The following is a 26,971-nucleotide window of genomic DNA, read 5'->3' on the forward strand; positions in this document are numbered from 1 at the left end:
TTCTTTGCCATTCATTTCCCATGAAAGCTGACCAGACGGTGTAATAAGCCAATTATTGCACGACTAAGCCTTGTAATGGGGGTCTGCTGCATGCAGAGCCGCTCCCCTGATCCCCCTCACTGTAGCTCGTATTGTTATGAGTATTAGTCATTTTAGCTGGATTTCCCCCGCCTGGTTGAGAAAGCTCGACGACTCTTACTCAAGAGTTTTCACAATGAAACGGGGGGAAGGGGGGGAGACATGTGTAATGGATAGGATAGTTATTGTCCCGAAGGGACCGCAACAGGAGGGCAATCAAGATGGCAAAATACGTGATTTGTTCCAAGACCCACGTTTTCCCTTCATAGATTGTACTTCATATTTTTGGTGATTTATAGCCTCTATCTTCCTGCTATCGCTGCACACGGTGAATCCGACCGCTAAAGCCACGGTTTAACTGACAAGCCTGTCTGGCGTGCGATAATTGCACATGGTTTTGTCTTTCATTAATGACTTCCTCCACTGATTTAGTTGAGTCTTATTCACGTCAGCTGAATAACCCAGCAGCAGAGTCTTCTACCACGTCGTCAAGACGAGTCTCTGGGACAATAAGGAGACACACTGGTTTGACGTGTGGAGTCACATTCCTAAGCTCCTAATCAGAGCAACTGACTGAGCATCCCCAGCTACCAAAACAGCCATCAGCCTGGTTCTTTGGGCAAGGCCTCTCTGCCAATCTTCAATGAAAAGAAGGCATGCTCCTCTACCAGCAGAACTAGTAGTGCTACAGAAGGAATTTCAACTTTGGCATTGATAGACAGATGGATAGACTACATACATAGTTTTTTGTCTGGCTCTTTTGTCAATCTCAAATGTTATGTCACTTCCCCAGCCCTCACTGCGAGAAAGAGACACACCCCCTCAGTTTGTACACAGTTTCGCTTTTAGTTCTACATTGAGTCAAACCCATTAATAGCTCCATGTGCTAATATAATTTCCTGTACTTACAGGACTGCAGTGTGTTAAAAAAAAAAAAAAAAAGGGCGAGTGGGTGAGCGCGTGGGCAGGGCGGACTGACTGTAGCGGCAGTGTGTGAGTCACTCTCCCCTCGTCACACACTGCCACCGACCCACTGACTGACTCGAGGGCAGAAAGTGTGAGTAAGAGCCGGGGCAGAGAAGGAAGAGAGGGGGCGGGGGTAGAAAATAATAGGAAGAGGTACAAGGGGACAAACCGTTGTACTGTTTGCTAAATTCAGTGTCTGACTGGGGGCAGTTAACTGAGGTCATGAGTGGCACTTCCACAGGAGACTTTGACCTGTGTGTGTGTGTGTGTGTGTGTGTGTGCGTGTGTGTGTGTGCGTGTGTGTGTGTGCGTGTGTGTGTGTGTGTGTACAATCCATCTGTCTTTCTTTCTGTCTCTCCCTTCCTTCCTCTCCATCCCTTCTGTCCGTGTCTACCGCCTCTCTGATCCCCTCTTCCTCCTCCTCCCTGTCCTCTGCAGTACCAGGTGGGTCAGCTGTTTGCCGTAGCTGAGACCAGTAAGAACGAGACGGGAGGCGGAGACGGGGTGGAGGTGCTGGTCAACGAGCCCTACGAAGAGAACGGGGAGAAGGGACAGTTCACGCACAAGATCTACCACCTGCAGAGGTGGGTTACTTACAGCAAGATGGGGACAGGTGGGTTAGTTACAGCAAGATGGGGACAGAGGTGGGTTACTTACAGCAAGATGGGGACAGAGGTGGGTTACTTACAGCAAGATGGGGACAGAGGTGGGTTATTTACAGCAAGATGGGGACAGAGGTGGGTTATTTACAGCAAGATGGGGACAGGACTATTGTTATTATGGGGTCACTAAACCTGCTTTTATGGTTCAGCCTAGAGTAAGGATAGTAGGCTCTCCACACTTCCTTAGATTGTTAATCTTTAATAATAAATGTGTTTGTCACTCCACAGAAAAATTTGTTATTAACCAACTAGCCAAATTTGAATGATTTTAACCTGTTAAGCTGTAGGAATATTTCGCCTAAAGGTACATGCCTAAGTAAATGGAAGATTGCTCCACTTCTGCAAGGTCAATTTGCATGTTCTTGGTATCTAGGAACATCTAGGGACCTGGGGGTATGTATTTCCAGTGTCAGAAATATTGTGTCTGTTACTAGGCTGAGTAAATTGTAATGAAGAAAAGGAGAATATAAATTATGATTTATGATTTTTGCATCTTTGATCATGTTAACTGCGGGGTACGAGAAAATGCTCACTGAGCTCATTCACCACCTTAAAAATCTAAGCAAATGAATAAAGGGAAGATGATTAAACAGAAGGATTTGTAGATACAGTAATTAATGATAATCGATTTTAATTATAAATTCATATTTGACCTTGAACTTGACCTTGACCTTATTATTGCCAAATCATACATCTATGGATAGGGAAAATGCTCCTCTTTCCAATGGCAGGGTTGAATCTGGATTTAGTAATTTCCTTGCGGTTTTTACGATAATTAGCATTTTCCGATAAATTCGTATTTCCGATCAATCGTATAAAACATCGGTAAAAATGAAAATATACACTTTGACTACTGTTTTTGATAGGGTTATGGTCTTTACTCTTGGCTACAAAAAAATATATTTAAAAACATTAACCTCTTAACATCCAAGGGCCCACATGTGGACGATTCTTTGCCGACCTCTAGTGGCTCGGTGTGCATTTCTTTTAATACAGTATATAGATAGAATTAAAGCCCTATTTGTTGCCTGTCGATTGCCCTTTCAGGTGACAAAATCCGTTCAGCGGTTCTCGAGTTACATGCCGATATGTGAGGCGTGCCCCAAAGTACGCAAAAGTACACATTACCACCCCCGACTCCCGGGGCTCTAGCTCCGTCAATCATTTGGCTATCTCGAAAATCTTTGCACAGGGTTGTAGCCAATGAGTGTGGCTGATACCCCATGATATGATAATTGGGGATCTAATTGGGGATCTAATACAGTATTCTCTGCTATGAATCACTGGGGGCGTGTCTGCTGAAAGCACTGAAACCACACCTTTCTCTCTCGCTCACACTCTTCTCTCTCTCCCTCCACCCTCTCTCTCTCCTAACCTCTTCTCTCTTCTTGTCTTTCTCTCTTTGTCTCAATTTACATTAAGCAATTTACCTCAGTGAAAAGACTTTTCACATGTTTTAAGCTATTTATTTTCTAACATGTATAATATGTTTAGAAAGAAATCTCAGAATTTCCTTTAAACAGACTTTAAGATGATTTATTATATAAAAAAATATCATACTTTTTCTTACTGCCATTTTTGTTGCAATAGCCAGGCAGTAGAACTCTGGGATTTGCAGTTTGAAAACACACTAATGAATGGCAATGTACTGCATTTATATACCTCACATTAACTCATTCACTCACACATTCACACACCGAAGGCAGAGGTCAACCTTGCGAGGTGCCAACCTGCTCATCGGGAGCAGTTAGGGTTAAGTGTGTTGCTCAAAGACACTTCGACATGCTGCCGGGGAGGAGCCAGAATCGAACTGGGAACCTTCAGATTTCCAGACAACCACTCTACCTCCTGTGGCTCCCATAATAACCCATGTTACTACAAATCACCACAGGTGTCAAATCTACCAAAGAGACCTTCAGGATCAACACTGTAAACAACGAAACATGAACTGCAACCGTGACACCTTGACGTATCACCTGCTAGTACACGTTACCAATGTTAATCTCCCCTGGCAGGTGATTCTGCTGCTGCCATGAATGTGTTTACATTAGAAAGCTTCCTCTATTATGATGCTACATTGACCGCACCTTCCTTTTGTACTCCTCGCTGCCACCACCACGCCTCGTTGTAATAGCCAGAAGCACGGGCGGGACTCCAGTGTAAACTAAAATGAATTCAATACATCTTTCTGGAATTGGTTGATTTGACCTCGGTACAAGAGAGCTAATCAAATAGTCCCCCCCCCCCCCCTCCGATTAACACTGAGACAGGTCAACAAAGGAATTCAAACTAATGAATAATGTACACAGGTCTGTGACACGCCTATTCCTAGTAGAAGCCATTGTTGTACACAACTCTTTAAGTGCAAAATAACAAAACAACTGTATTATTGACATGTTTATAACTAGATTTATGCTGCAAGGGTATATCCCTGAAACACCCCGAATCCTCAAGGATTGGCCATCTTTAACCTCACCCCTCAAGTAATCACGTCCGGTTGACCAGGCGTCTTAAATAATATTATTACATGGCGTTTTAATTATTTCTCGATAACTGACCGCTGCCATGGGCAACGCGCAATAATGACCGCTGATACGGGTAACACAGCGCTATTGACCAATCACAATCAAGCATTTTGATCGCAGTCACGAAAGCTAAGCATTACCATTATGCACAGCTGCACTCATCAGTGCAATCAGACCACACACCTGCCGGCTGCCGGCGTTGACAGAGGAGCCACAGAACAACTGCGTCTGTATTTGATCTCGTCTTGTCGATGGTGTAAAATGAATTAGGTATATTGTTAGTAAGTTAGCCATGTAATAAGCGGGATAATGTATAGCTATACTCGGTCATTGTCGCAAAATAATTGACCTTCACTGCGTTTAGAACACCTCTGCGCGGCGCCTCTGTGTTCTAAACTCTGTGTCGGTCAATTATTTTGCGACAATGACCTCGTAGCTATACATTATCCCTTACATACATTATTGATCACATACACATCAGTAGGATATCACAAGACTAATTTAGACTAAGACAAACACATTTAAAATGTCATAATAATCAGTCATAATCATTTGAGGAGTAGACACGTTTAAAGATGTTGTTTGCTAGATGCTACACAGCAAGGTTTGTGAACAGCCATGGGAAAGTAAGGGAAAGTTATGGTGGCCATGGTGTAGGTCATTTTGGCAAATGTGTTGAACACAAGGAGCCACATCTAGGGATATAATCTTTGACCGTTGACTGTATGACAAACGGGTCAGGAGATATACTAATTTGAAAAACTCATCGTTTTGCCTGACGGTGCTAGAGGAAAGGTTGTGGGGTCACCAACATTAATAGGCTTCTTCCTCTAGGGGCCATGAATGTCCGGAGTAAATTTGAAGACATGCAAATAACGCTAACGTCAAGGATCTGACGTGGCGATGGCGGTTGCAGTGAATCCATAATATCCCTGATGCTGTGGCTTCAGGGATATAATAACTATGTCAATAGTAGTTAGCTAATTAGTAGTCAACCTACAGTATCCTACACATCCTCAATGCCTGTCTTTCACTCTGCAGTAAAGTGCCAAACTATGTCCGTGTGCTGGCACCAAAATCTTCTCTCATCATCCACGAGAAGGCCTGGAATGCATACCCCTACTGTCGAACTAGTGAGTCCTCCTTGTACACACACACACGCACGCACGCACGCACGCACGCACGCACGCACGCACGCACGCACGCACGCACACACACACACACACACACACACACACACACACACACACACACACACACACACACACACACACACACACACACACACACACACACACACACACACACACACACACACACACACACACACACACACACACACACACACACACACACACACACACTCACACAATTCTAGGTGACATTAAATAATTTATCAGGGCATACATGCTGGCATTGGGTCTGGGGATACCTTTTTGTGGTGTTGTGGAACTCCAAAGATGCCAAAAGTTTGTTGCTAGGGACTTCAGCATCTGCCCCAGACCGCAGCTTCATCAGTGTCAGATACAGGTGAGGTCCATAAATATTTGGACATTGACAAAATGTTCACAATCTTGGCTCTTTACAGCAACACAATGAACTTGAAATTAAACAATCAAGATGTGATTTAAATGCAGACTTGCAGCTTTTAATTGAGGGTATTTACATCTAAATCAGGTGAACAGTGTAGGAATTACAACCGTTTCTACATGTGCCCCCCCCCTTTTTTTAAGGGACCAAAAGTAATTGGACAAACTAACAATCATAAATCAAATTGTCACTTAACATTGAGTGCCACGGACACGTTTTGTCGTTAGTTCATGCCGACCTTTGAGTGCCCCCGACGCTATATAGCGTTTGTTTGTCGTTTTTCTTTTTATTGGCGATTTGAATTCATATTTCATCAATCGAGCCTCGGGTTGCGTCTATACTTTCTACAACGGCGCTCGGTTTCCGGGTTCCTCCGATTGGCCACGACGCACACGTGACCTCCGCTAGCACGCCCCCTTCCTGCCGCGCGCCGCGCTGCGCTGCGCTCGCCAAGCTCCTGCCGCGCCGCGCCGTGCTCCCAGCTTCCTCAATGAAATGGAAATCGCTACTTTACATCAGGGTGAACGCTGGCTGTTGGTAACACCACCCACTTCAATGACAGGCTCTCATATTTGCGAATGCATAAACTATTAAAAAAATATACCGTTAACTGGAATATGTTGTTTCTTTACACATATGTTGGATTATGTAATTGTCATAATTTGTCATGACAAACCAATAAAATCGCTACTTTACATCAGGCTGAATGCTGTTATGCTGCCACCACCCACTTCAATGACAGAGCTCGGCGCATTACATCAGGCTGAATGCTGTTATGCTGCCACCACCCACTTCAATGACAGAGCTCGGCGCATTACATCAGGCTGAATGCTGTTATGCTGCCACCACCCACTTCAATGACAGAGCTCGAGCTCGGCGCATTACATCAGGCTGAATGCTGTTATGCTGCCACCACCCACTTCAATGACAGAGCTCGGCGCATTACATCAGGCTGAATGCTGTTATGCTGCCACCACCCACTTCAATGACAGAGCTCGAGCTCGGCGCATTACATCAGGCTGAATGCTGTTATGCTGCCACCACCCACTTCAATGACAGAGCTCGGCGCATTACATCAGGCTGAACGCTGTTATGCTGCCACCACCCACTTCAATGACAGAGCTCGGCGCGGCAGGAGCTTGGCGCTTGAGGAAGCTGGCGAGCGCGGCGCGCGGCAGGAAGGGGGCGTGCTAGCGGAGGTCACGTGGGCGTCGTGGCCAATCGGAGGAACCCGGAAACCGAGCTCCGTTGTAGAAAGTATAGACGCCCTCGGGTTAGTGCTGCAGAGTCTCTCTGAGCTCAATTGGGAAGATACCGCCCCCTATCGTCTTTCCCTGTGTAACTGCACCCCATTACTTTACACTGACGAAGGGGGGCCAGTTTCCTCATTTTACTTTTCCCTCAAGCCAACTGAAGAATCCATTGTGTGTCTGTGTGTGCGCGATCAGGAAATGAGAGAATCGATATTTCAGCCCGCCTCTATAGCGTGCATAAGTACACATATACTATCGATAATCTAGCGTTTATTTGAAAACTATTCATAAATAGGCCAAAAAATTCCAACATTTTTGTGTATGCTAGAATATTCCAGTAAATGCCATTTATCACGGAATCTATATATTTTCCTTGAAAACGAGGGCTTTTCAAAATGCTATAAAACGGAAATGAACCGATGAAAAAACAATCCGTTTCGACAATGTTGACTGCAAACAAGTCATTGATAAGCGACGGCCAGATTAGACACATAGCCATAATTTAAGACAGAGATTATGCGTTCACAACGCTATCATTGAAGTGGGTGGTGGCATTTAACCATGCTTTACCATGTTAATGGCCGGTAATCAAAGTGTTAATTGGTTGCAAATTCTTTGCAGTCTGGAACCCATAGACAGTCTGAAACCAGTCTGGAATCCGTAGACATCACCAGAGGCTGGGGTTTGTCCCTGGTGATGCTCTGCCAGGCCTCTACTGCAACTGTCTTCAGTCCTTGTTTTTGAGGCATCTTCCCTTCAGTTTTATCTTCAGCCAGTGAAATGCATGCTCAATTTGATTCAGGTCAGGTGATTGACTTGGCCATTGCATAACATCCACTTATTTGCCTTAAAAAACTCATTGGTTGCTTTCGCACTATGCTTCGGGTCATTGTCCATCTGCACTGTGAAGCGCTGTCCAATGAGTTCTGAAGCATTTGGCTGAATAGGAGCAGATATTGCCTGAAACACTTCGGAATTCATACTGCTGCTTTTGTCAGCAGTCAATCATCAATAAATACAAGGGAACCAGTTCCATTGACAGCCAAACATGCCACGCCATAACACTACCACCACCATGCTTCACTGATGAAGCATGGTGGATCATGAGCAGTTAATTTCCTTCTCCATACTCTTCTCTTCACATCATTCTGGTACAAGTTGATCTTTGTCTCATTGGTCCATGGGATGTTGTTCCAGAACAGTACAAGCCTTTTTGAAATGTTTTGGCTAACTTTAATCTGGTCTTCCTATTATTGAGGCTCACCAATGGTTTATATCTTGTGGTGAACCCTCTGTATTCACTCTGGGGAAGTCCTCTCTTGATTGTTGATTTTGACACAGATACGTCTACCTCCTGGAGAATTTTCTTGATCTGACCAACTGTTGTGAAGGGGTTTTTCTTCACCGGGGAAAGAATTCTTCTGTCATCCTACAGTTGTTTTCCATTGTCTTCCGCTCTTTTGGTGTTGCTGAGCTCACCAGTGCATTCTTTATTTTTAAGAATGTACCAAACCTAATGTTTTTGCTATCTCTCTGATGGATTTGTTTAGATTTTTCAGCCTAATGATGACTTGCTTCACTGATAGTGACAGCTCTTTGGACCTCATATTGAGAGTTGACAGCAACAGATTTCTAATGCAAATACCACACTTGAAATTAACTGTAGACCTTTTATCTGCTCCATGTAAATTAAATAATACACACATGGCCATGGAACAGCTGAGCAGCCAATTGTCCAATTCCTTTTGGTCCCTTAAAAAGGGGGAACCACATATAGAAATTGTTGTACTTCCTACACCGTTCACCTGATTTGGATGTAAATACCCTCAAATTAAAGCTGCAAGTTTGCACATCTTGATTGTTTAATTTCAAATCCATTGTGGTGGTGTACAGAGCCAAAATTATGAAGATCGTGTTGATGTTCAAATATTTATGGACCTGACTGTAAATTAAAAGCTTGACATCGGAAGATGGTTTCATAATAACCTTGTCTCCTTTCCCCTTCCCCTTCCCATGTCATATCATCTCCTGCTACAGTTCTCACAGTAAGTACAGCTTCCTATGCCTTTCATGGTCTTGTATATTTTAACACCGCTCATTTGGGGTCACTTTTTAATTGATTTTATATTCATAATCTGTCTGCACTCCAGTTGCTATGGTGAGAATCAGAGTTGCTCTGAAACAATCCCAGTACTGTTCCCAATTAAAATAGTTTGGCTTTTTTAACACGGGGAAAGATGAGACTGTAACCGTGTCTGTCAGACGAAAGCAGACACGCCGATGATGAGCTTCACCTCACATTGTTGTGTGTGTGTTGGTCTGTGTGTGTGTGTAGTGTATATCAGGTTCTGTGTGTGGCTGCATGTCTACAGCTTTGTTAGTGTGTCTCTGCACACGCACAAATGTTCTTGCACAGACATCAATGAGCATTTGCACGTTTATGTGAATGTTAGTGTGCAGGCGTGCATTGATCCTTTAATGTGTCTCCCTCCTTACAGAATGAGTACATGAAGAAAAACATGATGATTAAGATTGAGACATGGCACAAGCCTGACATGGGGGAACAGGACAATGTAAGTGATCTGAGCTGCTTGTGGAACTGACTGCTTGAGCAATCAATTGGCCTATCTCTTTTTTTTTATCTACTTTTTCTCCCCATTTTAATTTTTTTTCTCCCTTCCCCAATTTCGTATCGTCCAATTTTACCCTCCCCTGTCTTGAACGCTGTTGGCCATGCCTCCCACAAGCCGGCTGCAATGTGGACGAAGCCTTACATCACGTGTCCCCTCCGGTACTCGAGGAGGCAGCCGTCGCATCTTTTCACCTGAACAGCGCGATCTCTCAGCGGCGAGAGTCTGCGTGGGAGGGACACGCCGCCCCCGTCGCTTCCTGATTCTACTGCGCAGGCGCACCAACCGACCTGTAGGAGTCGCTGTCCACAACGTCCGATCCCCACCCACCAGCTTCCCATCCCCTAATACTGCCAATTGTATTAGTATGAACGACCAGCCAAGCTGGTAGCAACGCAGAGAGCTGGGCTCGAACCCAGCATCTCCTGCATTTGTGGCGAGCGCCTTGCCCACTGCGCCACCTAGCCGCCCCTCAATTGGCCTATCTCAAGTGAAGAAAACTGGGCGGGTTTGAGATAGGCCAATTGTGCAATACATTTTTAAGTTTCCGTTTCCAAAGCAAAATTCTTACAAAATCTTAAAGAATTGTATGAAGCTTGAAATTTAAACCTGTACATTTTCTTTACTTTGGTTCATGGACAAATGCAACCTATTTTACATGGCATCATGTGGTTGCAATCTTTAAAATTTTTTATAAAAATTATGTCTTTTATGTGGTTATAAAATGCATTGGGGGAATACACTAGGAGTTGTAATAGTCAAGGAAAACTGCAATGCAAGTCATTCTCTTGTCACTTCCTTGCCAGACCACAGTGAGTTTTGCTGACATCATGTAGTTTTGTCCTCAAAACAGAGGATAGTGGAAATCTACTCCTGAGGCTCTTTCCAGTCCACAGCTTTAGCCTGTCCTTCATCCTCGCCGCTTCCGACTCTTACAAGTGACATGATGGTGTATTAACCCTTTGTCGTGTGGCAGTGAAAGGGTTAACCTTATGTAATGTCGCAGTGAAAGGGTTAACCATTTGGTAATGTGGTAGTGAAAGGGTTAACAGGTCTCCCTCTCCGCAGGTTCATGGAGTAGACCCCGACACATGGAGCAAGACTGAGGTAGTTTTCATTGACATTGGAGACAACAGTCAAGTAGACCCAAAGGTGAGAGCAAGTAAGGAATGGTACCTGGTCTTGTGGCAGACACACTAATGTACTGAGAAATATATCTGTGAGAGAAGCCAAATCTAATTATTATTTAGACCTAATTACTAGCTCCTACTCAAACCTGTAAAGTGGTAAACTCAAACAACAACAACTCTACCCACACATATGAATTAGTTTGATTTCTGATCAGAATTTAATTTGCCTAGCCTTTAATAAACATTTAGCAGATGCTGGACATTTATTTGAAAAGGAATACTCTGGGCCCCTTCTTATTGATGATAATTGTGTGTGTGCCATAAACCAGTTCAACTGGAGAGGATCAATTGTATATATATATATATTATTTCTTTTAATAAAAAATGTTTAGATATAAACTGTCCTCTCCAATTATGACAGAGCAATTAACACATATTTAATCTTTCCATCTCAATGGGCAGATTTCCTAATGTTTGGAAATTGACCCATGTGAATCCTTTACATAAAGGAGGCGATAGAGTTTATATAAATAATTACCGTCCAGTCTTCAAACTACCCTGCTTAGCAAAGGTCCTGAAATATTTTGTAAACAACAATTAACTCAAGTCTTTTTTTAAAGTCACTCAGTACTTAGTCGGCACCAATCCGGATTTAGAGCTAATCACATCACCATTTCAACTATTATATTGGTTACAAATGTAATTATATAATATCTGTATTACATAGGAAGAAACACTGCTGCTAATTTTGTATGCATTTGATACAGTGATCATCCCTTGCTCTTACAAAGATTATCTAATATTGGTTTGGATAGAAAGGCTTGTGATTTGTTTCAGAATTATTTGTTTGAGAGTGTGTGTGGTGTCGGGAAATGCCCAGTCTGAATTCTTGTCAATAACAAAAGGTGTGCCGCAAGGTTCAGTTTTGGGTCCAGTCCTCTTCACCATTTATGTTCCCTTCCCTGAATGGTTGTCAAGGCCATCTTTATGCTGATGACACTATTGTGTATTGTATTGCTGACTCTGTACAACTGTCCATTGAGAACTTGCAAACTTTCCTTTAATGCTCTTTAGGAAGCACTTATTAATCTTAAATTGGTACTTAATGCAAGTAAAACAAAATTCATGCTGTTTACTAGAGCCAGAAATGTTGAATATAATGGTTTGCATATATCCAATGTGAGTGGCTCTAGCATTGAGAGAGACACTGAGTATAACTATCTTGGCATCTGGCTTGATGAGAAATATACATTTAAATACCATATAGACAACCTTGCCAGCAAGCTGCAACATAAAATTGGCTTCTTGTACAGAAACAGAACCAGCTTTTCTGTGATTAGTAGGAAGAGGATGGTTGAAGCAGTTTTGGACTATGGTGATGTAATTTATAAACGTGCTGCTGCTTCCACTCTTAAACCACTTGACTTGGTCTATCACTCTACTCAGATTTCCCCTGTTTTTAAGCTTAGTTCTTTTTTTTTATCTTGTTGTGTTACTACTTTTGAACTGTCTATTTACTCAACATAATTTGAAAATGAGTGCAACCTCAGTGGTCTTTGAGTTTTTGAATAAAGATTTGATGGAAAGCTGTCCACGGATGAGAGAAAAGAAAAGGGAGATGCATTAGTCAGACTGCTACTCAGCTACTGCTACATATCGTTTGTGATTGCAGTCGGTCACTGTTTTAAGTTCATGGACATCTTTCTTTTCATAGGACTTAAAGGAAAATGAGGATCCCACGACCTTCAAGTCGGCGAAGACAGGCAGAGGACCCCTGGGACCCAAGTGGCAGGTATTTCATCACCCGCAATCTGTGGAACTGCTGTTGGTGGAGTGGCACTGGCTCACACACAAACAGCAGAGAGGAGTTGGCACAGGGCTGAATAGCTAGATATCATAGTAGCTTCTCAAATTGAAGGTCTGTGCTGGTCTGTGTGCATTATGAAATGGCAATTTGCGCATCATTGGAATTCTGAATTGGGCAAATCTTAATCTACCTGGACAGGCCGCCCAAGTAGAGCCTATGTATGGGAAACACTGAACCTATATGCAGTGGGGGGGGGGGGGGGGGGGGTCATTGAAAAGATAGGATATAATCTTTACTCGCATGTGTTCCTAAAGAAATGTTCGGTTCACACACATATATTTTTAGTTGCTAAATGAAAAGTTCACACTGTCTGCATTATGAACTGTAAAAAGAGTAATTTCATATCGGTGCCTATCGGCCAACATATGGGCCAATACAGAGTCTCTGATAGGCCAATATCAGCTGAGCGATTAATCAGTCGGGCCCTAAACAACAAAACTAGGCTACTTGTTATTTTTAAGATGTTTAAAAATAATAAAAATGTCTGCTAAAAGGCTGGGAATCGTGCAGTGAGTGGTTGCTATAGTAACTAAGGACTCTGTGGTAGAAACACAATGGATGGTGCATGCGTAGAAGCTGGTCTGTGTTGCCAGTAATTTACCAGTGACTTCAAATATGAAAGAAAATGTATCATAATGATGAAGGATACAGATGACTCGACATTCAAAGAGATGGGAGTCTGGACTTGTTAGTCCCAATCAGGGGCGGATTTAGGATTGTAGGAGATCCGGGGCTTAGCCCAGATAGGTGCCCGCGTTAGCAGGCACAGAATTTTTTTACTTCGACACCACAACCTTTAACTTATACCACCACCTTAAAGCGGACAAAAGGCATTAGAGAACACTTAATTCACACCCTTTAACACTTTCGCGGCCACTGGGATGAGTCTAATTAATCTCAAGAGGACCGTGAAATGTAAACAGACGTGGGGCTGTTTGTAGAGCTAAATCTATACTTTATAGTATTGCTATCTGTCTATTCTCATTGTGAATTGAGACCATAAACCGTCCCTTCAAAATGGCTTAAAGAATTTTTTTTCCACCAATACATTCTCATTTTATAGCGCCGTGAATATAAGCATTATACCGGATTTGGTCTAGTATATTTCCTGGAAGCCGAGATAATGGACTAATAGCTAATAACGTTAAATCCAATGGCATTTCGGTTATAGATACGCTCCAGTTAAAACTCAAACTGCATATGATCGGTACAATCCTCACGCATGTATGCATGAAAGGGGGGGACGTTGTTTCTGATTATTGATTACCAATAACCGCGTTAGCCTCATTAGCCTCATAGGCCGAACGCCTGGATGGCTATCAAAACAAGGCCCGATCGGGATGTACTTTACATGAAAAAGATCTTACCGTGGTCCGGTGGGATCCCCCCGAGCATTTCCCCGTTATCGATCGCCATCTGGTAGATCGATATGTCCATTGGCTGATGATAAATCCCCATATTGCATGGTGAAATCTGTGATGCAAAACGTAATCAAAGCTACATGCTGCACATCTAGAATCCTGCTAACTGAAATCTCCATTGAAAGTAAAAAAAAAAAAGACTGATCCGTTCAGCCACAGGGCACACTGCATTATCGCGATAGTGCCCCTAAGAGGATCTGGCCGGTATTGCACCTTCTCGAATTCATAGAGTAGGGTAAATCTGCAGTGCCGCTCGGCGACCTTGAATAGGTTATTAATATGGAATAAAAGCAATAACAACTTGCCACGGATTTCCGTGCTTCTGTCCACAACGGGTGGAATCGAAACACGGATAAATACGTTGTTCGTCTCCATTGTGTTAATTAATGAAGCAAACAATAATAATAATTAATAATAATAATAATAATAATAATAATAATAATAATAATAATAATAATAATAATAATAATAATAATAATAATAATAATAATAATAATAATACACTGTATTTGTATAGCACCTTTCATCCAATTGCAGCTCAAAGTGCTTCACAGCAGTAAAAAAAGACAGGCATAAAATGAGCACAACATTGGCAGATCAAGAGCAATGCATAAAGTGCAGACATAAAGCATAAAATAAATAGCAGCAAAATAGACAAAGTCAAGGTAAGACATAGAACATTAAATCACATCGTTTTTCATATTAGGATCTAAGATCTAGGGTTAACTTGCCGAACGTTGAGCGCCAGGACCCCCGAAAACCAGAGTATAGTCGTTGTTTCTTTTATTCGATATTTCCATTCATAAAGACATGCCGGCAGCCTGTGTTATCACTGGGGATGGGGCTGAGATCTCAAAAGTCCAATACTGCCGCCTAACGCCTTGCGGCCGCTATTGCACTCCATTTGGAACGATGTGGCTTGGTGTCTGGGCCGAGCTGCGGCCTGCGGGCGGGGTCTAACTACTCGGTCAAGCCAAACGCTTATAACGCATGCATAGACGAGGGTCGGGTTCATGTTCAATGCTGGATTACGTTGGCACATTGATCGACATCAGTACTTGGAATGGCGATCAGATAATTGGAATATTATTTTCGGGACAGATCCAAAAATTCCTTCATGCTGATCGGGCGTGTGTGTGTGGCGTGTTCCGTTGGTTGCGATCGAAGCACGGAGGGCCCCCCCCCCCTTCATGCATCCATGATGAAACATAATACCTATAATCTAAATTTGATTTGAGAACAGTAGCTAGTCCAGGGAAGAAACGATAACGCGTTTACTAGAATACACGTTGCCGGCCATTACGAAGCATTTTGGAAATGACACCAGACCACCCTGAAACTACACTCATATTCACGACGGTATAAACGGAAATGTATGGATGGAAAAATGATCTGTTTTTTGCATCTTGACCGGAAGAAACTCAATGACAATCGACTATATTAATAGATCCATAGCTATAATATATAATATAGCTTTAGGCCTGCAAACACAGCCACGTATCCCCATGTTAAAAGGCGCTGGCCTTTCAACAGTAACGGTCCTCTGGCGCTGAAAGTGTTAATAGGCGTCTTTGTTTACGGTTTGATTATCACTGATACAAAGTAAAATAGTGCAGTGCAATAAATTAGTTAGTAAAATAGAATAAAATAATGCAATAGTGCATTGCAATAAAATAGTTATCATCGTATTTTTTCGGGAGGCCGGTAAGGAGTGCATTACAGTAGTTGAGTCGGCTTGAGATAAAGGCATGGATCTGGTTTTCAGCTTCCTTTTGATTTATAAATGGCCGTAATTTAGCTATGTTTCTAAGGTGGAAGAATTATGTTTTTGTCAACTTGTTGATTGTGATTTAAAGCTTAGGTCTGAGTCTACCATAACACCAAGACTTAACTCACTCAAATACAGTTAGCAGCTGGATAGACTACAGATGGAAATTAGCTTCTGCTAAATCTGGTGCAAACATATTTTCATGTAACAATGATTAATTGTTAAAAAAAAAAAAAAAAAAAAAAATTATTATTATTATTATTATTATTATTATTATTATTATTATTATTATTATTATTATTATTATTATTATTATTATTATTATTATTATTATTATTATTATTATTATTATTATTATTATTATTATTATTATTATTATTATTATTATTATTATTATTATTATTATTATTATTATTATTATTATTATTATTATTATTATTTTTTTTTTTTTTTTTTTTTTTTTTTAAGTCGATTCGGGGCTTTTCAGAAAACATTCTGGGCTTGAGCCCAAGTAGCCACCCCCTAGCCCCGCCCCTGGTCCCAATTAGCAAGATGGGACCAGATCACTTCTCTTAACGGACTTTGTTAAATTATGTTAGAAGATTAGAAACAGGCCTGCCAGTAGGCTACAGGTTAATTGTGCGTAAGTGTTATAATTAAATTCAATAAAAAAGACAACATTTAATTTAATTTAAAAGATGTAAATATATACCTAAATTGTTTTATTCAATGTGTTGGTAGGTACATAGGCTATACTTATTTTCTTCATAAAAACTAGATTTGATCTTCAAAAACAACAACAACAGTTTTCCAGTCATCTTATAATCAGGGTGGTGTTATATTCAGGTCAATACGGTATTTGACCAAAGGCTTTGGTTGTATTAATTAGAACACAAGTCTCTGAACACAGTATGCTGTGGGACAATGTTTCCATTCTTCCTTTTTAATTTCTATGGGAACACATTGGATCATTAGACTTAGATATTATTCTACTTCTCTGACAGTTCCATCTCTGAGTGAGGAGCAGTATAGTTTTGTACTTTTTATTAATTTTTTTTGGTTAACCCTCCTGTTATCCATGGGTCCCGAATTGAATGAGGACAAATGGGTAAACATAAAACGAACATGATGATGTGTTTTCAAAGTCCTGTACCCACACATTGGTGTTCCTTGGGGTCAACTTGACCCCAGGCTGTTTTTAACTGTATAAAACATTTTACAAATTTCTTTTGATTGTTTAGGATGATATTGAGGGGACTATTACATACATATTACATTTCTAATCTTAAAGAAACGTCCCTCTGCTTTAGGGCCCTAATCTAACATTCCAAAAACACTCATAGTTCACATGGGGGAGGGAGACTACCCACAATTACTCTGATATTTCCCGCAACATGGAGTCAATGTTTTATTTTATAGTCGACAAAGAACCATTAAGCACCTGAAGCTTGGGTAACAGTTTTGATTATGATCATTTTGTGGAGGTTTAAACTGCTGGGGTGTAAAGTAAATTTGAGGATGACAGATTACAGGGTCAAAGCTGGGGCATTGTTGTGCGGTTCAAGTGTAATCATATAGGTGTTTTGTCTTTTATGCAGTTCCTGCTTGAAGACTAATAAGCTGTTTTGTGCGTGTGTGTTTGTGTGTGTGTGTGTGTGTGTGTGTGTGTGTGTGTGTGCTTGTAGGAAGAACTCCAGAGCCCCTCCAGCGGTCCTCACATGTGTGCCTACAAGCTCGTCACAGTCAACTTCAAATGGTTAGGACTTCAAGGCAAGATTGAGAGCCTCATTCAAAAGGTACTGTGAAAGATACTTGAGAAAATGTTTACTGTTTATTGCCCTCTAGCGGCCAAAATGTAAATTGCCACACATAAGTATTGTATGAAACACAATAGGGATAGTTCTGATTTTTAGATGCAGTTTTCCAGAATGCCTTGCACTACAGTACACTAAGCACTCCACACAGTCCAGAGACCTGTCTTACTGTCTAACAGACCAGGTGTCAACATAATGAAGCAACCATAATGAAGCAACCACTGCCTGGGATCTGAGAATCCAAATATCCGCACATCGTTGCTATTTCCAGTTTGCAAACCACTGACACTGTTCACTGAAGACTCTTCTAAATGTAGATGCATGTTGTTTTAAAGTATTCCCTTCCTCAGTTTAGATCACCCTCGTCGTTCTTGTGTGGTTACTCATCTAATCTCTCTTCTTCCTTTTCTCACCCATCCGTCTGCAGCAAGAGAAGCGCTTGTTTATAAACTTCCACAGACAGCTGTTCTGTTGGATGGACAGATGGGTGGATCTGTCGATGGACGATATACGACACATGGAGGAGGAGACGCAGAAGCAACTGGATGAGGTAACTATAGAGTGCACATAGTGTACCTTATCTAAAATAAACCTGTGTAGAGTCTAGATTGTCCGGCAAGCTCATCTCTTTTATTTATACTTTACTTGTGGTAAAATATTGATAGTAGCTATCTCAAGACCTTCTCTTGTAATAATGACACTTTGCAGAGTGCAAACATCTGTATTTTGGAATATTGATCAATAAATATCATTCTAAATAACCAATAAAACCAATCACATTTTGGAATGAAATCCCTCATACATGCCTTTCTCAGTGATGTGTGCCTGTGTGTTCTGCATGTTCCAGATGAGGGAGAAGGAGCCACGGAAAGGCATGGCTGTGTGTGAGGAATGAAGCAGCCTGGACTGTGAGTATAACATGACCCCACTGCCAGGTCTACATCACCATTTGTTGGACTGAAGATTGTTTTGTTTGTTTGTTTGTTTGTTTCAGTCTGAAATGTCTTGTCTGACCCTTTGAATTAAGGACAATCAATACAATTGAATAATAGCTTTTACAAAATCTTTGAGGTTGTAAAAGCTATATTTATTAAACAGCATAAGTATTAATGGCGTAAGTTACTTACTAGGTCATGAGAAATGGGGCTATCTCTGCATCACTGGAAAATTATTTTACACTGTTTAGTTTTTTACTGTTTTTTTTTGTTGTTGATAAAAAGCAGGTCAGATGTTTATCCTGTGTCTGGATCTATCATGCATGAGTTGCTTTTCTGTCTTTTGGATGTTTTGCTCTGGTCAAGCCATTGTTTTTATGTCAGACATTACAAACTCCTCATCACTGTGCTGTGATGTTGCTACTCACTCTGGGGTGAGGTTGTTACTATGGGGTGATGTTACTCACTCTGGGGCGATGTTACTCACTCTGGGGTGATGTTGCTACTCTGGGGTGATGTTACTCACTCTGGGGTGATGTTGCTACTCTGGGGTGATGTTACTCACTCTGGGGTGATGTTACTCACTCTGGGGTGATGTTGCTACTCTGGGGTGATGTTACTCACTCTGGGGTGAGGTTGTTACTATGGGGCGATGTTGCTACTCTGGGGTGATGTTGCTACTCTGGGGTGATGTTGCTACTCTGGGGTGATGTTACTCACTCTGGGGTGAGGTTGTTACTATGGGGTGATGTTGCTACTATGGGGTGAGGTTGCTACTCTGGGGTGATGTTGCTACTCTGGGGTGATGTTGCTACTCTGGGGTGAGGTTGCTACTCTGGGGTGAGGTTGTTACTATGGGGTGAGGTTGTTACTATGGGGTGATGTTAGTCACTCTGGGGTGAGGTTGTCACTCTGGGGTGAGGTTGTTACTATGGGGTGAGGTTACTATGGGGTGATGTTGCTCACTCTGGGGTGATGTTGCTACTCTGGGGTGATGTTGCTCACTCTGGGGTGATGTTACTATGGGGTGATGTTGTTACTATGGGGTGAGGTTGCTACTCTGGGGTGAGGTTGTTACTATGGGGTGAGGTTGCTACTCTGGGGTGAGGTTGTTACTATGGGGTGAGGTTACTATGGGGTGATGTTGCTCACTCTGGGGTGATGTTGCTACTCTGGGGTGATGTTGCTCACTCTGGGGTGATGTTACTCACTCTGGGGTGAGGTTGTTACTATGGGGTGATGTTGCTACTATGGGGTGAGGTTGTTACTATGGGGTGATGTTGCTCACTCTGGGGTGATGTTGCTACTCTGGGGTGATGTTGCTCACTCTGGGGTGATGTTACTCACTCTGGGGTGAGGTTGTTACTATGGGGTGAGGTTGCTACTCTGGGGTGAGGTTACTATGGGGTGAGGTTGCTACTCTGGGGTGAGGTTGTTACTCTGGGGTGAGGTTGTTACTATGGGGCGATGTTGCTACTCTGGGGTGAGGTTGTTACTCTGGGGTGAGGTTGTTACTATGGGGCGATGTTGCTACTCTGGGGTGAGGTTGTTACTATGGGGTGATGTTACTCACTCTGGGGTGAGGTTGTTACTCTGGGGTGATGTTGCTACTCTGGGGTGAGGTTGTTACTATGGGGTGATGTTGCTACTCTGGGGTGAGGTTGTTACTCTGGGGTGAGGTTGTTACTATGGGGCGATGTTGCTACTCTGGGGTGAGGTTGTTACTATGGGGTGAGGTTGCTACTCTGGGGTGAGGTTGTTACTATGGGGCGATGTTGCTACTCTGGGGTGAGGTTGTTACTATGGGGTGATGTTACTCACTCTGGGGTGAGGTTGTTACTATGGGGTGATGTTACTCACTCTGGGGTGAGGTTGCTCACTGTATGGCGATGTAAGTGTGATTAATCAGTCACAATGTTTCCTCCTTTACCTCTTCAGATCTGGCTCTGACACAGGAGGCCTTGCCCGTGAACAACTGCCACACACCCTATTCCTTGGACATCCAATCGGATCTGTAACCACTGGATAGACCTCATCAAGAGCATGCCATTTTCAAGTTGGAACATTTGCTCTTAATGAGAGAACCTATACTCTAAGCACATAATGCAGTTCTGTACATGCAGCTGACAGCAGGCAGCTCCAATTTTGTCTAATCAAATCAAGAGTTGGGGAACAGGGTGAATGGGTTGGGTTTTATGATGGCTTGGCTTTGATGCCCCTTCCATTCCTAATTAGAGATGTCACTCTCATGTCTTTTAAATGAATTGTTATGTGCTTTTGGATACCCCCCCCTCTTTGATTCACTCTTTTCCAATTGTCATTGATTCATCACATGTTTACTTACTGGAGGGAAGTAGATTTGTAGGTCATTTAAATTCTGTTTTCCTAAAAAGGTCAGTATAGTGACGATACATTCGACTGCCTTTTCTCTGCAAACATCATGAATATCGCTCCAATGTTGGTTTTGGAATGAAAAATGGTTTCAATGGAACCACAATAGTCTTACATTCACAGCCATTACCACGTTAGGCTAGTCGCATGTTAGGCTAGTCCCATGTTAGGCTAGTCCCATGTTAGGCTAGTCCCTTGTTAGGCTAGTCCCACACTAGTACAAATTGGGTGTGGCTATTAAGATGAGACTCTTCTGAATCCAATGATTCCAATCATATTCATGTGTGTTGATGTGACTCTCCATAGTAGAAGATGTATTTATTGTCAACATTCACAAGGCCTTTGAATGTGGTGATAAAATTCATTTTTTTTTATATTTATTCTTTTTATTCTTTTTTTTTTACTTGACCTCACTATATAAAAGTACCTATTGTGACCTCTAGGATTATCACAGTGTCATGAAACTAGAGACCTAGACAGTCGGATGATGTATGGCCTACGGGCTACATTAACAATAAAAGGGGCCATTTTCAGAAAAACTGCTCACCATCCAATCCTTAGGGAAAACAACAACTATTCTCCATTGTCCAACAACAAATTCTCCATACTGTATGTCAAAGTTATTGCTATCAAATCACGCTATGGACTTTTCTAAAGTGTTCTTGGGTCTTTTTCAAGACAATTTATTAGACATACAGTACTTTGGTCATTATAGGTCAATTATAATATCTCTAGCTCTGTTATTGACACAAATGAATAAGCCCTTTGACTTTATGGCGAGACATGTAAAGTTAATAACATGGACTTCATGGCTTAGAGCTCCCTGAGCCCGGTAGGTCTATTCTCTAATCCATGACCGAGTGCGAGACAACATGATAAATGGAGCTATAGCTTAGCAGTAGAAGGGCAGCTTTTGACTTCCAGTCACGGTTAGGTCAATCTTTATGTCAATCAAGTGATGCATTTTGATCATCTGAAGATGAACCTTTTGTCTTTTTCGTTGTTTCTTCTTGGCTTGCATTGAAAAGACCGGGATGATAGTTTATACTCTCAGATTATGATCTATAATCCTGGCCCTGTCGACCATTTGCCAGCTCAGCCTCGGAGATATCCACTCCTACTTTAGTGATGGCTTTGGTTTCACTGTTAAAGAATATGGGGTTATGCAGGGGAACTCCCTAAAAACATGGTATCTCATGTATAACACCCCCCCGCCCACCTTAACCCTAACGTTAACCTCATTGATTGAACCTCATCATCACCTCACCATCACCGCCCACTGGATACGGTGCATGACGTAGTGATACCTGGTATTTAGTTAATCCCGTTATGCAGGAGTAATCTGAAAACAGATTTCAGAGTAAGGTCAGGAACACATCAAATAAATGATCTGTAATTGTTCACTAGATAGGTCTACTTTATTTAATTTGAGCTTGTTTAATTATTGTAATATGTGAATCCTATCTTGAATTACTGTAAGTGTATACTGTGTTTTACTGGAATGAGCAACTGCATTGTATCCTATTCTCTAAAAGATTGAGTATGATATTAAAAAGAATATATTTTATACTTTGCCTCTTGTATTGTGTGTTGATTGAAAACTTTATTAACAGATTGCAGAATGGGTACAATACAGTACGGCTCAATACAAACAATTGTTAAGGGTATGCAGACCAGAAAAAGACTTTCGTCTTGTTTACATCAGGGTCCCCCATTTTCAATTCATCAGGATATTTATGACATACAGATATACAGTGTTTCATCCTGACATTTATGATATACAAATATACAGTACTGTTTATGAGAAAGATCGTAAAAAAAAATATATACATTCGAGGGGGAAGACACTGTACATTGGAGGGGGTTGGGTGGGTGGGCTGGGGGGTTTGGACATTTACCGGGACCAGTTTCGAATTGCAGTCACCCGTAGGTGCTCTTTGAGAGCCGTTTTGAAGGTGGGTAGGGAATGGGATTCACATTATTTTACGGCTGTGGGTAGGGCGTTCCACATAGTTGCGAAACGTGTACTTAGTCCCTTGTTTGAGCCGAATCTGGGTTGAACATGATTTGTGGAACTCCCTCTGGTGTTGTGGTCGTGGAATTCACTGACCTTTGGGAAGTATTTCGACATGTACATGGGTTTGTTGTGGTGTGTATCTTGTAGACCTGTTATCATGAATTGAAAATGGGAAAACGCTCATCATTGCTGACGCTTTTGCTGCCATATTAATGTATTATACATTCAATTCACTATATACATGGATTCGAACATAACATAACATTACATTTGCGGCATCTTTTTCTTTTTATCTTCTTGGCGTGGCACGATAACCTCGATAACCTTACGCTCACCTCGCTCACCTTAGAGGGGCTTCGCCTAACCAATCAGAGAGGGGGCTTGCTCAACCAATCAGAGAGGGGCTTCGCTCAACCAATCAGAGAGGGGTCTGCAGAAATGGGCTCAACCAACCAGAGAGGGGTCTGCAGAAATGCGGCTACGGAAAGTATAGATGCAGCTGGACCCTATTGGAAAATCCCAGTGCTTTTTCTCCCTTAGAGGGCGCTGTTGGCCTGTTTATATTCGACAGTTGTTCAGGAAGTGACATTTATTATTTGGACGCTGAGCAAAACTAGAAAATAACATCTGCGTCCACGGGAATTGCTAATAGCGAAGCATTATCAGGTACTATGCGACCCAGAACAACTACACTTTGAGGCTATTTGTGACACATTTGACTGCTTAAGTTAACCTCAGCGGATAGTGCCGTTTATTATTGCTCAATGCTTACTACACTACCGTGTTGCGTTAGCTAGCGAATGGCAGCTGGAAGCATTGCACGATCAAAGCTCATTTAACGTTATTTATCCCATTGTCGTGTATGCAATGTGCAGTGTGTATACAAACCAAAACAAATGTTGGCTGTTGTTTAAATGTTTAGCTATAGCCACGCAGTAACGTTAGTTTTACATTGTTTGCACATGCAAGTTAACGTTAGCCAGTGGTGACTGAGGTGATTAGGCAGCTAACTGAATGTGCATCTCTTGCATTATCCCAGCCTTCTTTTATTTTGCATTCTACGTTACTCCACCTGTTTTTGTACTGTTATTTATCACTACACCATGACATTCCAGGAGGGAGATAATGGAGGAGAAGGAGGAACAAGAGGAGGTCCAGAAGTCGTACATCGGTGCGCAAAAGGGAATCGAGGACAACTTCAGGTCAGAACTGTATTATATGCTAGATTGTGAAGTATTTGCTCAAGCGCAAAACAACATTATATTAGTGCATTGAATCCACCATTACACAATACTTAGTTAGTTAGCACTTAGCACAATACCTGTCAGTCAGCCTAAATCTGGCAGCATTATGTCAGGTTGCCCAACAACTATGCAGTTTAGAGCAAAAATAGGCAACAATGTTGCTCCACAGAGGAAAGTGCAAATGACCACCTGGCACTGAGTTTGTGAAAGAAAGATTGGCTGGGTGGGTGGGGTGAGGGGGCTTTTGGATTGCATTCTTCAGTGGGATTTTGCATAGTTTTCGTACATGGCAGTATTAAATTTTTTTTCTCTCAGAGAGATTAACCAGTCCACTAATCACCCTGTCACTCGAAGGCCTCCAAATCCCTGACCAAAGACTTTGGCCATCTCATTTAGTAGTTGGACTCTCTGGAAGGCACCAAAACGTGCAGCCTTCTCCTAGACAGTTGTTCTGTTCTTTCTCTCCATCGAAGCGGAAGGATTCTGATGTAGTAGTTTTGGAATGTGTGATTGTGGTGCCTGGTGATGCCAGTGTTTGAGAAAAGAAAGGAATACACATTGCCGAAGAGCCAGATGTTTGAGTGAAAACTTCAGGTGTTCCTGTTCTCCAAGCTTCAAGAACCATCAAATAGAAGAACCATCTTCAGATCCAGATCCTCCGTAAGCCACTCGCTACACACATCTCGTGACCACTGTTTACCCTGCAACCATCCACCTTGAGCCATAATGGAGGAGATCCGGCGGTTGTTCGGTGCCATGGGACGCGTTCGTTCAGACAGCCTGACCAGTGACGCCACCCAGTCGACGGTCAGCAAGCTCCTGTTGCGGCATCGCCTCAACCAGCTGATGACCTGTGTGGATGACCTGGACCCCAAAGACAAGCTGCACGACCAGGTGGCCAAGACGCTGGACAGTGCCTTCCTCATCTGTAGCAGGAAGGCCAACCAGCCCAAGAAGGACGGCTTCAGGTGGACATAAGATGCATCGTAGCATAGCTTCTTTTCTGCTCTCTGGATGTTGAGCTGGAGAGGGAGGCCGGTCTGCCAGGGTGATATTCCACAGTTCTTCTAGTTTCCTCTTTCCTTTTTCAAATGATTGCTCTCTTTATGTCTCTCTTGTGTCTTCCGCAAATTCTCACATTTGCTTGAGTATGTAACTTGTCCGATAATAGACCATAGATATAAGCTCAACTTAACTGAAAATACCCCCAATTCTTGTTCATTGAAACTCCACCACATGTTGCTGCTACTGTAGGACTTTGCAACTTTACCCCTCAGTGTCATAAGAGGCCTCAGTTCCTCCAACTCGACCTCCTCACCATCTCCCGCACCAGGCGTTCCACACTGGGAGACCAAGCTTTTCTGTAGCTGCCCCCAGGCTGTGGAACTCCCTCTCCCCTACCATCCGAGGCTCTGACACCTTCAACCCCTTCAAAACCAGAAAAAACCCAGCTGTTCACACTTGCCTTCGCGCAACATGGCCCTGCTCCCAAGTAGCCCACCCCCTTCCCCCCTGACTCTTTTCTTATAAGCTACTGATCCATGTCGCTTTTGTTTTTTGTTACCGTTTCGTCCAATTGGCCAGCACCCTGCTTCCTTTTTTATTTTATTTATTTCTCCTGTTGTTACTATAGATATATATTCATATCTTTACCCTTTCTTTTATATAGCTTCTCTCTCTTTGTAAAGTGTCCTTGAGTCAGAGAAAGGCGCTTCTCTTAATCCAATTTATTATTATTATTATTTAATTGAGCAGGGAAAATAGGATGTTAATGGAGGGGTTGAGTGGGGAGATACGAGAAACTCACAATACGATACTGATATTTAGTCCTTGATAATATCACGATACACAATATCTGCGTTAATTGATACATTGCAAGACAGTTTATTTAGGATAAATCACGATATTTGTGTAACTGAAGAAGAAGACCTTCCCATAAAAAGGCAAAAAGCAGGAATTGTGTATTTGGTCACAGAATTTACATGAAAACGTATCAGATTCTTTAGTGTGCATCACAAACTGGCCAACTATACATGAAACAATGTACAACAAATTGCATAGTGCCTCTTTAACACACACTGACCACAACTTCATTATTATTTGGCTAACTATGAATTATGTCCCCAACGGGAAATGTTGTTACTATCTGCAATAGAAATGTCATCATCTGTTTTATCTAATAAGATAACGTTTTCAATCTGTTCACCTCATTCCAAAAATGTTTATTGCAGTCAAAAATTGTTAAATATCGATGTCGACTTCGGCGTCACTGTATCCACTATTGACTACATCAGGCTGATCACCTCGTGGTACTAAACACAGTGCAGGTTGAGTTGGTGTGACTGGTCTTCATGATGGTAACTAAACACAGTGCAGGTTGAGTTGGTGTGACTGGTGTTCATGATGGTAACTAAACGCAGTGCAGGTTGAGTTGGTGTGACTGGTGTTCATGATGGTAACTAAACACAGTGCAGGTTGAGTTGGTGTGACTGGTCTTCATGATGGTAACTAAACACAGTGCAGGTTGAGTTGGTGTGACTGGTGTTCATGATGGTAACTAAACACAGTGCAGGTTGAGTTGGTGTGACTGGTGTTCATGATGGTAACTAAACACAGTGCAGGTTGAGTTGGTGTGACTGGTGTTCATGATGGTAACTAAACACAGTGCAGGTTGAGTTGG

General features: G+C 42.2%; 2 protein-coding genes across 4 annotated transcripts in view; both read left to right on the forward strand.

Annotated features, from left to right (window-relative positions):
* pitpnaa (phosphatidylinositol transfer protein, alpha a) overlaps positions 1–22,603 on the forward strand; it is a 40,191-nt gene extending 17,588 nt beyond the window's left edge. The window contains exons 3-12 of the mRNA XM_084308647.1: positions 1,483–1,628; positions 5,273–5,377; positions 5,692–5,761; positions 9,573–9,647; positions 10,773–10,856; positions 12,549–12,626; positions 17,576–17,686; positions 18,132–18,254; positions 18,552–18,612; positions 20,578–22,603. Coding sequence (XP_084164773.1) covers positions 1,483–1,628; positions 5,273–5,377; positions 5,692–5,761; positions 9,573–9,647; positions 10,773–10,856; positions 12,549–12,626; positions 17,576–17,686; positions 18,132–18,254; positions 18,552–18,599 — 840 coding nt within the window. The 3' untranslated portion in view covers positions 18,600–18,612; positions 20,578–22,603. The remainder of the gene's footprint in view (positions 1–1,482; positions 1,629–5,272; positions 5,378–5,691; positions 5,762–9,572; positions 9,648–10,772; positions 10,857–12,548; positions 12,627–17,575; positions 17,687–18,131; positions 18,255–18,551; positions 18,613–20,577) is intronic.
* A 1,014-nt stretch (positions 22,604–23,617) lies between these two features.
* inpp5ka (inositol polyphosphate-5-phosphatase Ka) overlaps positions 23,618–26,971 on the forward strand; it is a 48,697-nt gene continuing 45,343 nt past the window's right edge. For all 3 annotated transcript variants that reach the window (XM_084320350.1, XM_084320348.1, XM_084320349.1), the window contains exons 1-2: positions 23,618–23,713; positions 24,163–24,249. In XM_084320350.1, coding sequence (XP_084176476.1) covers positions 24,173–24,249 — 77 coding nt within the window. In that variant the 5' untranslated portion in view covers positions 23,618–23,713; positions 24,163–24,172. The remainder of the gene's footprint in view (positions 23,714–24,162; positions 24,250–26,971) is intronic.

Source organism: Notolepis coatsorum (assembly GCF_963971535.1).
Source record: "Notolepis coatsorum genome assembly, chromosome: 1".
Taxonomy (NCBI): domain Eukaryota; kingdom Metazoa; phylum Chordata; class Actinopteri; order Aulopiformes; family Paralepididae; genus Notolepis; species Notolepis coatsorum.